The sequence below is a fragment of the Myotis yumanensis genome, unplaced genomic scaffold (assembly GCF_028538775.1).
Source record: "Myotis yumanensis isolate MYYU_CA2020_CCGP unplaced genomic scaffold, mMyoYum1.0.hap1 SCAF_13, whole genome shotgun sequence".
Lineage (NCBI taxonomy): Eukaryota > Metazoa > Chordata > Mammalia > Chiroptera > Vespertilionidae > Myotis > Myotis yumanensis.
Genome location: NW_027223764.1, coordinates 12,151,210 through 12,167,158, shown reverse-complemented (window position 1 = coordinate 12,167,158; position 15,949 = coordinate 12,151,210). Strand labels below are relative to the sequence as shown.

General features: G+C 50.5%; 1 protein-coding gene across 1 annotated transcript; it reads left to right on the top strand.

Annotated features, from left to right (window-relative positions):
* Nucleotides 1-1,242: 1,242 nt before the first annotated feature.
* DUSP5 (dual specificity phosphatase 5) lies at nucleotides 1,243-14,663 on the top strand. The gene is made up of 4 exons (XM_070432308.1): nucleotides 1,243-1,817; nucleotides 6,354-6,502; nucleotides 10,207-10,426; nucleotides 13,164-14,663. The coding sequence occupies exons 1-4, from the start codon at nucleotides 1,439-1,441 to the stop codon at nucleotides 13,568-13,570; spliced, it is 1,155 nt and encodes a 384-aa protein (XP_070288409.1). The 5' UTR covers nucleotides 1,243-1,438; the 3' UTR covers nucleotides 13,571-14,663.
* The last annotated feature ends 1,286 nt before the right edge of the window (nucleotides 14,664-15,949 follow it).

Genomic DNA, 15,949 nt, shown 5'->3' with positions numbered 1-15,949 from the left:
ATTGAACGCAGCTGTGATCCCGAGTCAGTGCCCGCTCACTGGTGTCAGTTTGATGGCATTTGATTTCAGAATTTGATCTCTGCTTCCTTCTAAAAACCTCATTCCCCTATGCTGGTGGTAGATGAGCCCCTCCAGGGGAGGCAAGCTGCCTTCCACTAAGCAGCCCCTCCCACCACTAGCTAACGATGAAGTGGTTGGTCATGAACGCGGGGCTGGAAGTATGTTTCCCTCACAAGTGTCCCTGCAGCTGGACTTGAAAGGGTGAACCGGCCGTTCCCCCAGATTGAGGATGGGAGGCCTGAAGCTGCTGGGGACCGGTGGGGGCAGACAGCCTGGGATTATACTTGATCCACGGATAATCCCTCAAATCCAGAAGCCACCTGCGCAGTTGGCTGGACTGAGACCTCTGACCACGGATGTATGTTGATGCTGTAGCAGCTGATTTCACGACAGGCTTTCCAGGGACCAGAAAAACGGCTCCTCAAAAAACAATTATTCTAATTATTATCGGAGTGTGACAGAGAAAAGGACTGTCAATCCTTTGAGGGGCAGAATCCATTTGGAAAGATTAATTGCTGGCCCTTCTCTCTCCATTTTTACGTGTAGATACTTTTATTATGGAAAATTACAGACAGAAAAGTGGAGAAACTGTGACAAACCCCAGGTTCCCATGACCCAGCTTCACCGTCCTATACCAATACAAGCCCGATCTCAACTCATCTATAAACCACCCTTGAAGCACATCCCCACAATGACCTCATTTCTCGCGTAAAGGCTGTGAGGGTCGGAATTCACTTCTGCTTCATCGGGGAGCTCCGGCCCAGGACCCCGCCCTTGCCCTACCCAGCGCAGGGCCCTGGCACGGCCTCCTGCAGGTGCCTAACCTACGTCTATGAAACTGAAAATCCGCGTGCGCGGCGCCGGCCCGGCCTCCTCCGCTTCCTCCTCTTCCCGCACAGCGTGGGTCACCGCGGCCCGGTGCGCGCCTGACACCCGCCTGGCAGCCCCGGGTGATGCGCGAGCGAGTCTCTGCGCGCAAAGCCTCAGAGAGCGCCGGGGCGGAGCCTGCCACTTCCTCTTTCTCGGGCTGACTAACCCCCGGCGCCCGCCCCGCGCGCCCCGCCCCGCCCCGGGGGCGTGGCCACGGCCGAGGGGGCGGGGAAACTCCCCTCTCCGGCCTTATATGGGCAGCCACGTCACCGGCCTCGCAGTCCACTTAAGACGCGGCGCTGCCGGCGGAATCCCCGGCTTCTGGGGCGGCGAGTGGCCGGGCCGGGCGCCGAGCGTGCGGGGCGGGGAAGAAGAGTTGAGCGAGCGTTCCGGCTCCGGCTCGAGGCTCGGTCGGCAGGCCGCAGCCCCGCGGGCCGCCCTCCTGTATCTCGCCGGCGGGCACCCTGGCCGTGGGCACCTGCGCGGCGCGGAGCCGCTGGGCGGCGACATGAAGGTCACGGCGCTCGACGGGCGCCAGCTGCGCAAGATGCTCCGCAAGGAGGCGGCGGCGCGCTGCGTGGTGCTGGACTGCCGGCCCTACCTGGCCTTCGCCGCCTCCAGCGTGCGCGGCTCCCTCAACGTCAACCTCAACTCGGTGGTGCTGCGGCGGGCGCGCGGCGGCGCGGTGTCGGCGCGCTACGTGCTGCCCGACGAGGCGGCCCGCGCCCGGCTGCTGCAGGAGGGCGGCGGCGGCGTGGCGGCCGTGGTCGTGCTGGACCAGGGCAGCCGCCACTGGCAGAAGCTGCGCGAGGAGAGTGCCGCGCGCGTCGTGCTCACCTCGCTGCTCGCCTGCCTGCCCGCCGGCCCGCGGGTCTACTTCCTCAAAGGTGAGCGCGTCGGGGCCGCCGGTGCCCCGTCCTCTCCCCCCCCTCCCCCTCCGGGCGGCTCCGGGGTCCCCCTCCTGGCGCAGGGCGCTCTCCGCGGCCCTGGGGCGCGGGAAGTCTCCACTTGCCGAGTCTGCACACTGGACTCCACGCGCGCCGGGGTGGGCACTGCCCGGGTTGGCGCGCTGCGCTCCCCTCGCCACCCGCGTTCCTCGAAAGCGCCCGACCGCTTGGCCGCCTTGGGTGGGCGAGGTGGTTGCGCAGCTGGGGGCGCTGCTGCTTGGCAGTTTGGGGGCTGGCGGCCCGGGGGCGGGCGCTGAGCTTTCCCGATAGACGGATCCGACGGAATCTGCAGGTCGCGGCCCCCTTCCCCCCCAGGAGCGTGGCGCCGCGGGATCCTCCTGCCTGGACAATTAACATACTTGAGGCTGAGTCTTTGCCGACCCCTCTTGACTTTTTGACCCCGGCGAGCCCCTCCCCTTCCTTTCCTTTTCATTTTATTGCTTTTTATTGTTTTCCTCCGGCCTTCCCCTTTCCCCTCCCTTACTTTTCTCTAGTTTAATTTGGAGTTAACAGCCTTCCCACTGTTTTTTACCTCCTCCCTCCCCGGCCTGGGATCCTCCTGGGTCCTGAGCCAAGCGGGGGTGGCTGGAGAGCCAGGACCTGGGAGGGGTGCCGCAGGGTGGCGGTGGAGGGGATTCTGTCGCCTTTGGTTTGAGACCCCAGAAGCGGTGGCACCAGTCTGCCCGTTGCACCAGTCTGCCCGTTGCACCAGTCTGCCCGTTGCACCTGCTGGGGAGAGGACTTTGACTTTTGGTGGTGGGTGGGTGATGCGCTAAACGCCAGAGCATCGATTTCTGGTTTATTTCCTATGACCGCTCCCTCATGCCTTGTATGTGAGTTCTTTGTAACCTCAAACGTGTGGAAGCCCTGCCAACCCTGATGCCTAGACCTTGAGATGTAACAGTGATGTGGTTCAGAACTCACGTGCGGAGAGCTGAGAGTGAGGGCCTGGCTTTAAAACCTTGCAATTTGGGGAATTTCACACACCTCCAGGCCAAGAGATTCCTGAGGCCAGACAGCTCCCACCTCTGTTGGCACCGCTGGCAGACCGTCCCCTGTTGGTTCCCAGGGAGATGGCAAAGGCAGATGATAATCTTCCTTTTCCAGCCAGCTTCAGTCCCACCCACACACCCCCCTCCATGAAGGAGGGAAGCCCTCCAAGATTGCAAAGGTTTCACACATGGCTCCTGATTTCTCTTCCTGATGTGGCTTTTGTCTTTTGTTCTTAGCAGTGACTACAGGAAAAGCTTCTCCCTCCCCATTAGCATGAAAGATAGGTTCCAGGAAACCCCTTCTGGTCCCATCTCTGCCCCCTGTCCCTCTCCAGGAGGGCCATGCTGACAGTTTAGGGGTTGTGGCCACAGGAAGTAGGCAGCTCTGTGACTTACATCTCAAGAAAATGAACGTTTCAAAATGTTTGTAATGAATGTAACATACATAAGTAAAACTTTGAACAGCACAAAGTCTATGCAATGAACAATGCATCTTCTGACACCCTTAGAACCCAGTTCTACTCCCCGAGACAACCATCAACCATTACTTGTTAACCTTAAAGTTAATTTTGCACCAGTTTCTTTTTCAAATACAATGATTTTGTGTATTTCCTGTCCCTCCCTCTTTCACCCAACTAGATCTCGGGAGATTAGTTTGTATCAGAGCATTCATGTCTGGTTCACTTTTTTAACCAGTCTCTTGGTGATAGCCAATAGGTTGCTGCTAGCCTCATTATTTGAAACAGTGTAGTCGAATATACTTTTATCCAAATGCTTCTGCAGGTGCACTACCAGTGAATTTGGAGATTTGCAAGGTCAAAAGTTATGCCCATTTTAAATTCCAGTAAAAATTGTGTGATCCTTATAACACTACTAAAGCTTAAGTTGTTGTTGAAGAAAATTTTTATTTCCTTACCTAACTCATGTCCACCTAAGAGTTCAGGTTTAATCTAGTGGCATCTCAGATCTCGGGGGGGATAGTGCCTTCAGCATCCCTTCATCTCCCCCCAACCCCTAAAAAAAACCCACATTCAGTCAGGAGTTGGTGACCAAATGGCCTTGTCGGTGCTTATTTACATATAGTGTCCATGCACTTGGCTCCGCTCCCCTGGCAGTGTGATGGTGATCGAACACAGAATCACTCTGAAGAGAGTTGAAGCAGCCAAAAGAATTGCCAAGGCTCTCAAGTGAGGCAGTAGAGAGGAATGTTCTGTCTCTCCCTGCCTCTGATGGGAGTGGGTGAAAGACAGAGACCGTCTAATCTGGAGGACTCCTCCTGACCCCAGCTTGAGGAGGCAGGGCCCTGTTTATCTGTCCCCCAGTGACACTGAGACTCATTGTCTGCCTGTCTTATTTTGTCAACTGGCAGGCAGGACCCAGCCTACACCCGCACCTCCTTGCACCTCCTTTCGGTCCTCCTGGCAGCCACCTCTTAAGTGCTCTATTTAAAGCCAAGAGATGGGGTGGCCTGAAGGCTTCTCTTTCCCAAGCCTCGTCCTGAAGTTTGGGAGGGCCTGGGCCACTCTTAATCCAGATTCCCATCTCTGATCACTCAGTTTGTCTCCTGGAACCCAAAACGTTGAGGCACAGGCACAGGAAGTGATTTACTCACTTCCTCTTCCAAGGAAGCTCTGTGTCAGTGTAAGTCTGGCTTCTCTCTGCCCCCAGGAAAGAAGGGGGCCAGGGGCTAGGGTTGGGGAGAGGGGTACACTACGCCAGGAATACCTGCCTCCGTCCCCCTCCCACATGGTCTCCTGTCTTCATGACCAGGAACATGGTCATTGTGGAGGACCAGAAGCTCATCAGGGGCGGCCCAACGGGCGATTTGTTGACGTGACTACAGGGGTGATTTGGGTGTACTAAAGGGGGCCAGAGCAGTTCCAGCAAGCTGAGAGGAAGCAGTAATGGCAAGATGACTCATTCAAGGAATTGGCTTTGGCTTCTGGGAGGGAGCTGGAGACTGCCATGTGATCCATTAACCATCCGTCTACCGCGGGGGTTTTAAAAAGCCACCATGTGCTCCACTGTGGGGCTCTCACAACAGGGAAAGACAGAAGAAAAAGGGAGGCTTCTGGAAAATACATGGCCTCAGGATGCATAGTTTTAATTGATGATTTGACCCCCAAGTGAATTCTCTGGGCCAGAAGATGGCAGAAGCCGGTTTTTGGAGGCTGTAGGAATTGCCTTAGGCTCTGGATTGGAAGCAAAGTGCTTCCCCAAGCAAGGCCAGCCTGCTCACCCACCAGCCCCGGGCATTCTGAGACTTCCAGAGGCCAGATTGTACTGGGTTCTTCCCCACTGAGTGTACTGGGCCTGAAAAGCCTTATCTGTATGCATACACTCATATTTCTGTGACTTGGTTAGAGGTACTTTTTTACCTTAAGCAACCCATTTGGAGAAGTTTAAAGGTAATATTAAGAATGTTTACAGAATCGTACCTGTCAGTACAGCAGTTTGAGGGCATGCGGGGAACAGAAAGTTCAGGAGGGAAGGGTAATGAGGAAATATAAAGGGAGGGTAGGTGTTAATCCAGGGGACAGTTTTGATTTATGGGGGCTGAGATTTAAGTTCAGAAGGCCCCATTCCTGCAGTTTGGTTTGGAAGGTAATAACCTAGATTGATTGCTCTAAATTGGATCTACGGAGAGAATTGTCAGCAGTGTTCTTAGCACCTTAGGAGTGAGAAAGGCCAGGGCTGTTTTATTGCCCTGAGTTTAAACCTCATATTAGCCCCCATTCCCTTATGAGTGGAGGGGGGTTTCCTCTATAATTCAGTTTAGAGCTGATGAGCTAGGGAAGAAACAGACCAGTTTTGGAGTCTCTTTCTTGAAAATTAATGAAATTCTGCATAATCACACCTGCATTTTAGATAAACAAGAGAGAAAATAGCTTTGGTTTTCTGGAGGGATTTGGTTAATATTTTCCAGATGTCGGATATATTTCCTTTTACAGTTTAAGCTGCTTCTGATAGACACAAAAAGTTAATCATTGCCTCTCTGACCTATAGCTTTTTAGAAGTGTGTGTGTGTGTGTGTGTGTGTGTGTGTGTGTAGATCCCATTTATATTCTATAAAGCTATTAGTTGGTTTGGCTCATCCAAAATCTATATTAGCCTTTTTTTAAAAATTAATTCTCATCCAAGGATATTTTTCCATAGATTTTTAGGGAGAGTGGAAGTGAGAGGGAAAGACAGAGAGAAACATAGATGTGAGAGAAACACATCAATTGGTTGCCTCCTGCACGCGCCCCAACAAGGGCCTGGGCCAGAGAGGAGCCTGCAACCGAGGTACATGCCCTTAACCGGAATTGAACCCGAGACCCTTTGGTCCATAGGCCAACATCTTTATCCACTGAGCCAAACCAGCTAGGGCAGCCTAATATTTTTGACTGTTCCACACTCGGGGTATTGATTAATTGTGGGCATTTTCCGACAGTCTGAGAAATCAATGCTTATGTCTGTTTGTCTTGTTTTCTTTTTCTTGTAGGGGGATATGAGACTTTCTACTCAGAATATCCTGATTGTTGCGTGGACGTAGAACCCATCTCCCAAGAGAAGATTGAGACCGAGAGAGCCCTCATCAGCCAGTGTGGGAAACCAGTGCTCAGCATCAGCTACAGGCCAGCTCATGACCAGGTATGTGGAGTGGAAGTGCTGTCGCGGCTCCTGGCTCCCATTCCTTCCTCGGCACCCTGACTCTTCTTCCTCTCCCTGCTCAGCGGCCCTGGTTGCTTGTTTTGCGGATCAGGGTTTTGGCAGAGCCCTCTAGCTTTAGAGAGCCTCTGTTGCTTGCCAACTTGAGTTTCCATCCAAGAGTAAACGGGCTTCCTTCCAGCAAACAAGCTGACAAGAGCAAACGAGCCACAGGATGCTCGACAGTTTCTGGAGAAAAGAGGAAGTGAACGATGTATTGTTATTAGTTGGCCTGGGAGGTGCAGAGAAGCTTCCAAATACTGGTTTAGGTTTCCCTGAAGATGTTTCAGAGCTGACTTTCAGGCTTCCTGTGTTGTTGTTCTTTGTAATTGTTCATGCCCTGCAGTTTCTGCACACCAGCCCAGTTAGTTAGTACCTGTCAAGGTGTGTCTTACTGGTATTTTAACTGAATGAGGTGGGAGTGGAGGGAAGTAGAAGAAGGGTTGTAGTGAAACTACAGTTTGGATGGCTAAGCAAGCAGGCTCATCTAAGGGTTTCTGATGCTTATAATTCCATAAATTCTGGAACCAGAGGAGATCAAGTCATACTAGAGGACTGCGTGTTTCTATAAATGTGTGGGCTTTCTTTTTCCTTCAAAAATTGGACTTGGTGACACCTCAATAAAGGAAGCATAAAGTAGAAAGGAGGAGGGTGAGGAAAAGGGAGGCAAAGACCCAAATCTGGCAGAAACCAGAGATCAAAACCCACCTTCCCAATTTTACAGATGGAGAAACTTTCATGGCTGGTGAGGTGTAATGGATTTGCCAAAATCCTGCAGCTGGGTCCATGGCAGCACTAGACCCAGAACCCCCTTCTCCCCCTTCTCTTAACTCCCCTTCCTGGTTCTTTTCAGGGCCCTGTTCTGTTTCCCACACATCTTCTGGAAAAGGGTCCTTCTGATTTGGTGGGAGGGTCTTTTCAAAAATCCCCCCCCCCACCCCCTTTAAGAACATATCCAAAATCATAAAAAGGAAGATTTCAAATGCCGCCTAACCTGCCAGCTGCCTGCCATGAGCAGAACTCTGCCCTGGGGATAAATTCCAAGTAAAGCCAGGTGACCTTTCCTTGGATGGGATCGTTGGTCAGGAAGCCTATTAGCTTGGTGTGGTGCCAGGGTTTTTATTTTGTTTGTTTTCCTTTATCAAAAAATACACTCTGGGATGAACCCTCAGCTTACAAGCCACGGGCATCCGGCTTAGCTAGATTTCTATTTTTGTTTTGTTGTTTGGGTTGTTTTTTTTATCTTTGTTTCTCAGAAAATGAAAGAGAAACAAGAATTTGCAGGATGTTGTAAAAGTGCCACAGACCTTTGGCCCACCGATGACTGGGGAGGCCCTGCTGTGTCTCCAGGTTCCTCTGGGGAACCCCCTAGCACTGCTTCCTAGAAGCCGGGCGAGGCCCTGTTAACCTTTGGGGTTTCTGTAGGCCCTTGGCCTCTTCCCCTTGACTCTAAACAAGATTCAGAAAAGAAAAGAAACAGTTTCAGCGGTGTTGGGCTAAGCTCCAGAAGAAATTGGATAGGATTCCCAGCCTGGTTGTCAGCGTTTTCCAGGCACTAAGGTGAGACTATAGGTACATCTAACTAAAGTGTTAAGCCCAGAGGGCAGCCACAATAAGTCCTAATAAAAATAGTCATTGTTACTATTAATACCTTTTGCAAAATCTTCTGTAACAATGATTTTCAACCTTTTTCATCTCATGGCATTAAATAAATTAATAAAATTCTGTGGCACACGAAAAAACATTTTTTGCTGATCTGACAAAAAACAGGTATAATTTTGATTTTACAAAATAATAATGGTAATTACCTACTTTTTTTTTTTTCTCCAAAGTGACTTTTTAAAAAATCAGGTGCTTTATAAGGATTTCTGGTACCAAGAATTAACCAGTCAGATGCAACCTTATTATTCGATGTGACCAATATGATGCAATATGGCCTATATAGTTATGGTTCAAGACAGGGCGTGCACACCAGACGGCTATTGTGTTGGCTGTTGTCAATTTTTATTTGACAGTCTAAGGGAAGACAGGTCAGTGCCCCTGACTAAATAGACAGGTATGGCATGTTTTAAAAATGCTTGTGCCACACCAGTTGAAAATCACTGCTCTAGAACTTTCTTCCAAGTGGCCAAACTGGTCTTTGCCTAAACACTTGACTTCTCAGGAAAGAAAAGGCAAATACCACATGCAGGGCAGTGTGAGCATTGCCTGCTGCTGGCCCTCGTCCCGTGCTCCTTTTCCGAGTATGGCTCTGGCAGAGTTTCCATTCTGCGCTTGTTCCAGCACAGGAAATGGAAACACAGGAAGCGGATGGATGATGTGGAAAAGGCTCCCAAAGACAGCCACTGTCCCTCCAGCCCATTGTTTCCCTCTAAATCTCCAGGGAATCCCATTGTTCCAGCTACCGCTGACTTTTGTTTGTTTGTTTATACACTGAGAGTATTTATGCACCCAGGAAGCTGGCCCCTAAACTTAAATATCCAGCACAGAGCCTTGTCCCTCCCAGCTGTGGATGGGTGCAAGAATGGGTCCTAGAGCCCTTGTCTAGGGCAGTGGAACCCAGACACCAGGGTGGGATGCTCCTGAGCCAGCAGTTGCCAACAGCAACAAAAGGAAGAAAGGAGATGGGAGACCTGGAAATGTTAAGACTGCCAGGGTCTGACCAGCTAGTTCTTTTTAGCTTTGCCTCAGGGGGTAGGTAGGTGATCTCTGGTTCCAGTGGAGTCCTCCTTAACTAGAAACCTGATATGCGGGTGGTCTCCCAAAAGAAAGAGGATCTAAGCATCTCTTACCAAAACCTGCTGCTCCACATGAAGGTGATCAGAGGTGGGGGAAGCCCCTCTGCTCATGGCCTAACAGCTTTTCTTTGTCTGAGGATTCTGGGTAGATAGTGACTATTTTCACTTCTAAGAAGCAACTTTTTGGAGGGCAGGGAGCGCATTTTAACATCTCTGGTCCTAGCAGGTGCTGGTGCTGGTGGTGGTGGTAGTGGTGAAGGGGGCAGAAGATGATTTGGGTGGTGAGCACACAGTGCAATATACAGATCTTGTAACATAGAAATGTGCACCTGAAACCTTTATGATCCTGTGAACCAATGTCACCCCAATAAATTTAATTGAAAAAAAATAAAAGCAGTGTCCTGGGTTTGATGAAATACACTATACAAAACGTCAGGACTGTAAGGGGCCGGGGGAGCTCACCTATTGAACCCCTTTCCATTTTATCTAGAAAGAAACCAAGGCTGCTCTCCAAGTTGAAGGGCTTGCGCTGGTGCTCTCGGGTCTGCTAGAACTTCAACACACGTATCTCCATCCCCCCCATCACACCCACTGCTTCTCATCCTCATTTGCACAGGAAGGCTCTGGCACTTCCTACCTTCTCACTATGTGTAAGAAAATGAAAATCTTCACCATGTAGGCTTTGCCGTCACTGAGTCACCAGCAGTAATGTAGGGGTAGAGAGCCTGCCGGGATGGAGGCTTCACCCACACTCTTGGTTGAACGGCCTTGGCTCTGAACTCTCTCTACCTGGAAACCAGGAAGGGAACCTCCCACCTGAAAACAAATAGGTCAGGGTTGTTTTGTTTCCTCTCCCAGGTGAGCAGGCTAATCCAATATTTCCTGCTTGTCCTTTGCCCCTGCTTCCAGGGCGGCCCAGTTGAAATCCTTCCGTTCCTCTACCTTGGAAGTGCCTACCATGCATCCAAGTGCGAGTTCCTCGCCAACCTGCACATCACGGCCCTGCTGAATGTCTCGCGGCGGACCTCCGAGGCCTGCATGAGCCACCTACACTACAAATGGATCCCTGTGGAGGACAGCCACACGGCTGACATTAGCTCCCACTTTCAAGAAGCAATAGACTTCATTGGTAGGTTCAGCCATTCCCCTCTGCTGTTCTGGGCGCCTTGTAGGGACGTAAGGTCTTGGATTTTGATGGACTGATGGCAGCTACCCTCAGGGAGAAGAAAAGTCTCTTCTATATGCAGTCATCGAGAGTTGGAGCCAAGACGAGAGACAGCCACCCAAAAGGCAGAGGGGAAGATTTGAGTTGCTATTAATAGGAGCTTTAATTTGCACGATAAATTAATATAATTTTATGGCAGTATTCAACTGCCGCCCTCGTTACGGTTTCTAGCTGGGCGGGAAGCACAGCGTGTCCGTGCGAAATCTCCACACAAGGGAAGCAGGGGCGAGAAAGAGTCATCCTCGCTGTGCTTCTACGCAGGTTGGGATATTTTTAAATGCAGACAGAAGGATTGAGAGAGCACTACTTACGCACTAAGCCCCAAGGGCCCTGGCAGCTTTCCACAGTTTTTAACAAGCTTTGGGGGGCAATTTGTTTTGCATTTCCAGCTAATTTTGGATTAAAGATAGCACTTGACTCAAGCTCCATGCTTTGTGCACAGAAAAGTTGGCATCTTTTGCGTCCTTTCTCTATTCTGTGAGTCAGTTACCCATTTTCTCTGCTGTGTAGGCCTGGTAGCCTCTGTTCCCTTGGGCCTTGGGTTTCCAGCTCCTCCATGTAGCTTGATTGTTCTCCCCTTTGACATCTCTTTCCCCTATTCCTCCTCCTTGGAGGCTGGGTTGACTTTTTTTCTGTCTCAAATTTGCAAGCCCCACTCTCCAACCTTGTGGCCTTGCCTTCTCGGTTCCAGGGTCCTCCTTTCCCTTGAGCATGCATAGCTATTGCAGCTGAGATGTGATTTTCCTGTATCTTGTTTGGAAGGATCTTGGCGGGGAAAAGGCAGGTGTCGGGCACAGCAGTAATTCTTAGTGTAGGTAGCAATTAAAGGGCCCCCCGCAGCCACATGATGGCCCCCTCTGCTCGTCACACATTATTTCTGCTTCATGTGAAACCATCCAGAAACTGACCAGAGGCAAAAGGCTAAGCCTGTCCCCTGAGCGACTCGGCTGAGATGGTTCCTTTGGAGTCTCAGAGAGGCAGCCTCAGTCGTGGGTTCAGGGTGGGAAAGCCTTGACTTGTTCCCCCTGCCCCTGGGAATGCCTTGCCCTTCTCGGCCTGATAGCTACTCAGTGAGGTCATGAAATCCGCCCCCATCCATTTCTCAGAAGGCTCCCTCCCCATCCTGGGTGTGTATTGTGTCCGTTTGTATACACAAACATACACACCCACAACTTTATGAGAGCACAGGATGCTTGTCCCCAGCCTCCTTGCCCTGCTCGTGGAAGGAGAGACTGAGGCTGAGCCATGTCCTGACCCCTTCCAAGGGGAATGCCACAGGAGTGCTACGTGGAAGACAAGCCCCGAGGGGTAGAGTGGGATCCAGAAGGCCTTTTGCTTTCTTTGGATGTGGTATTGGGCCAATTGAAAACTAGACTACAAGGAGGCCAACAAAGGAGCAAAGGAAAAATGAGAGTCATGACCCTGTAATGCTAGGGACTTGGGGTCCCCTTTGAACTAATTTGCAGGTCTTTTTCCTTTTGAGTCAGAGACTGAATTGGGGGCACCTCTGATAAGCTACAGCGGGGTGTTCTTAAATGGGGAAACTCCAGGGTTCCTCTTTGACTCCTCAGAAATTTGATCTTTCAGCTCTTGCAGATTCATTTGCAAACTCCTTGAATTTGAGGAGGGAGGTGGGTGAGAGGGCTGATTTTTTTATTTGTCCTTCAAAATCTTAAATGTTTTTGCATACCATGGCTTTACATAGTGCCACGTACATCTAACTTCCGGTGATGTAACTGTTTTTTTAGTAGCAAGAGAGGGACTTGGAAAGACTATATTTTTAGTGGTTTTTATTTTTCTTTGATGTGTATTTATGTTTAACCTTTGACCCCTTCCCATTTTTAACAGTTGTAGCTCTTTGGGGGCAGGAGTGGAACAGAAGAGGAGGGCACCCTACCCTCCCTTTTGTCATTGAGCTAAAAGAATTCTAACTGATGGTGGTAGCTTTATAGCAATGACTCCCATTGTTGTGCAAGATGGAGTTTGCGAAAAGCCATTTATATCCATCTAGTAAGCGTCACTTAACCAGGGCTATAATTAGTGGTTCTGCACTATATATTGTATGTTTGGAAGTGGGAACCCTGGGAGCTGAGCCAAGCATCCTGCCCTGGCATAGCCAGACAGGGTGCCTGGGAGGCCGGAAGGCGTCTACCAAGATGGGGGGGACTAGGTCATCACCATTACACTCAGGCCCTGAGAGGCAGGAATTGCTTCTCTAAGTCAGTCTTTGAACCTGGGACTCTCTCAGAAAAAAATGTGTGCATACCTGATGAAAATTGGCTTGCAATTTCAAGGCTTTTCCAATGCCCTCTTGAAACCCATCCATGTTAGGGTGCCATCCTCAGGAAGGGATTACTCCAGGTCTAGAACCTTCAGTGGTAGAATCTGTGCAAGTATCCCAGGGCACTGGGAAGCAGCTCTAAGGATTGGAAAGGCCCTACATTGGGAAAGACATTGGTGGGGCCCCAGAAGCTCTGTCCTCACCAGTGGGGATTAAAGACTGGCAGAAGTCTGATGTAGGACTACAGCTATTGCACAGTCATGATGGTTTGAGAACTAGGTCACTTCTGTGTTTAATTCTTGTGTTTGGCATTGCCTTTGGGTTCTAATCCCAACTCAATCCCACTGTCTTTTCTTCCAGACTGTGTCAGGGAAAAGGGAGGCAAGGTCCTGGTCCACTGTGAGGCTGGGATCTCCCGTTCACCCACCATCTGCATGGCTTACCTCATGAAGACCAGGCAGTTTCGCCTAAAGGATGCCTTCGATTACATCAAGCAGAGGAGGAGTGTGGTCTCGCCCAACTTTGGCTTCATGGGCCAGCTTCTGCAGTATGAATCTGAGATCCTGCCTTCCACGCCCACCCCCCAGGTTCCCTCTTGCCAAGGGGAGGCAGCCAGCTCTTCCTTCAGAGCCCATTTGCAGACACTGAGCCCTGATGTACAGGGTTCCTACTACACATTCCCTACCTCGGTGCTGGCGCCAGTGCCCACCCACTCGACGGTCTCAGAGCTCAGCAGGAGCGCCATGGCCACAGCCACATCCTGCTAAAACTGGATGGGAGAACCTGCCCAGCCCCAAGAACAACTGTGATTTTGTTTTTTAAACTGGTGGACATTTCATACCTGTGCAATACTGAAGACCCGCTCTGTCCCCCTGCTCCAGTGGGATAGCGAAGGGTCCCCAGGCTTGCAAACGAACTTCAGACTGACCTCGGGGTAGGTTCTCGGGACCGAAGGAAGGCCAAGCCATTATGAGAGCACAGCTTGTGCTGACTACTGTACTTCCAGACTCCCCTGCCCTCTCAGGACTGCCCAGTCCTGGCACCTCAAAGTTCGCCTTTTCATTTCAAGCGTAAGGCAATAAACACCTGCAGCAACATGGGAGAAAGCAGCTGCTAGACCTGGAGAAAAGGCAGTCAAGAAGCCAATTCATTCTGAAGGAAGCACAATTTCCACCTTACTTTTTGAACTTTGGCAGTCTCCGTGTCTGTCTCTGTCGCTTCAGGGAATAAGCTCATCATCTCGTCAGGAAAGTAACCCTATAGGGTTTGTAGGGACCCCATATATATGCTGATTTGAACCCTCATATCTTCTTGAGATTCCCTCTTGGGTCCCATAGAGGCAGTTTGTTTAAGTAGCGAGATGTTGACACTTCTGAGTTGCCTTTTCACTGTGGGTTCTTCCCTGACTTTGGATTTCGGCATGACTCTTACTCATACTTGAACCTTCCTTGTTACACCTCTACTCAAAGCAACTCTTGTGTCATTTTGAAGAGAGTTCCTTAGACCATAGACCAAAAATCACCCATTTGAGGTGGTGGCGTGGGTGCCAGGAGAAGAGGGTACCTACTGTCTGGGTGAGTGTCATTGACACGGTCTTTTTCCCCAGCTTGCCGTCCTTATATGTGCTTGTCTCGTCTCTTGTGACACTTGTTTTTTCCCCCCCTACCCCTGGAGATTGTCTTCAAGATGTTGACTTCTAGGATTTGTAGATTTCGTAGTGTGGTACTACTTTATATTTTGTCTAGGTTATTTCTCCAGGGGAAAAGGCAATAATTTCCTAAAATCCATACAAATGTGAAGAAAAGCAGTATGTAATTGGTCGTCATTGTCGTCGTTTTTTTATAGTGTTAAATAAAAATAGTAAAAAGAAAAACTTCTCTGTGTTGATGAATTGGGTTAAGGGAGGAATAAATACATTTAGGGGGCAACGAGCCTGCCCTCACTGGGTTGATTTCCAAAGAAACTCGAAGGTGATGGTGGTGGATTGTAGCTGTAGACGTGACTCTGTGCATCCACTCACGAGCTAGCGGTCATAATACAGAATATGATGCTTTCCATTTGAGAGGCTTCCCTAAACTCACTTGCAAGAGAAGTCCTTGGGTGCCTGCCACACGGTGAGGTGATCAGCATGTCCACTCACTCTGGGCTCCTCACTTCCATGAGCCCAGGCAAGGAATTTGACTTGAACCTCAGATTCTTCATCTATAAAATGAGCAAACGGAACTAGATGATCCCAAAAGTCTCTTAAAGCTTAAGACCCTGGATTCCAGCAAACCAGAGCGCCATGCTTGTAGTCAGCCTTCTTCCAGTGCCTGGCATGTGGCAGACACTCAGAAAAGGTTGGGAAAATAGCCAAGGAATGGGGAAGCAAACTAGATGAAGGTTCACCTTAAGTGCCTGCCTCCGCCTTTTTTACCCTTGGAACTAATTCTTCCAGGTAATTTACTCAGGAGTGGGTTCAAACCCAAGGCTGCGTTGACTTGCCTTCTGAGTATTCCTCTGTATTAAACGTCTTCCCACAGCTGGCTATGCCAACTCTTTGGGGCCTGTTTCCTAAGAAGGGGGAACCAGGAACTGGCTGGAATTTATGCCATCTCAGTGAGCTGGTACCCCTAGATTCTGCAAGGCCCAAGAAGGCCTCCCGCTCTCCCACAGGCACCATGTCGGCAAATACCAAGATGGTGGCCAAGCCCAGGTAGCCCAGCTCTTTCTAAGCATCTCACCTCAAAGGCTTTGCTTGAGGCTTTGCTCTCCACATGTCTTTCCTTCCCAGTTTCCTTGGAAAGCCCTAAGATAAGCATGCCACTCGGACTGTATCTCATCTGCACAGTCCACGCAGGGCTTCCATGGGAGGAAAGGGGGCTGAAGAACACTAGACAGGGAGGGGGAAGTCCTGGATTCCAGCCCTCACACACCCCTAACTCCAGGGCATTGGAGCTCATCTCCAGCCTCTCCGGACCAAACTTCTCCGAGGCTTGGTCTAGCTGATGCCTGAGGTCCGGCCTCGTTTTCATATCTCTGAGCCTGTGCTCAGCCTTGGAACCTGTCCAGGAAGCCTGCCCATTGTTCGGGACTGTCCAGGTGCTGAGTGGCGGCAGGGGCCTCAAGCTGAGAGAGCCAGGGAGTGGGAAGCTGGGTGCAGGCTG

Excerpts from the sequence above, each read along its gene's own strand:
- DUSP5 (XM_070432308.1), top strand. The coding sequence starts at position 1,439 with ATGAAGGTCACGGCGCTCGACGGGCGCCAGCTGCGCAAGATGCTCCGC. Across the intron at positions 1,818-6,353 it reads GCGGGTCTACTTCCTCAAAG|GGGGATATGAGACTTTCTAC; the intron begins GTGAGCGCGTCG and ends TTTTTCTTGTAG. Across the intron at positions 6,503-10,206 it reads ACAGGCCAGCTCATGACCAG|GGCGGCCCAGTTGAAATCCT; the intron begins GTATGTGGAGTG and ends CCCTGCTTCCAG.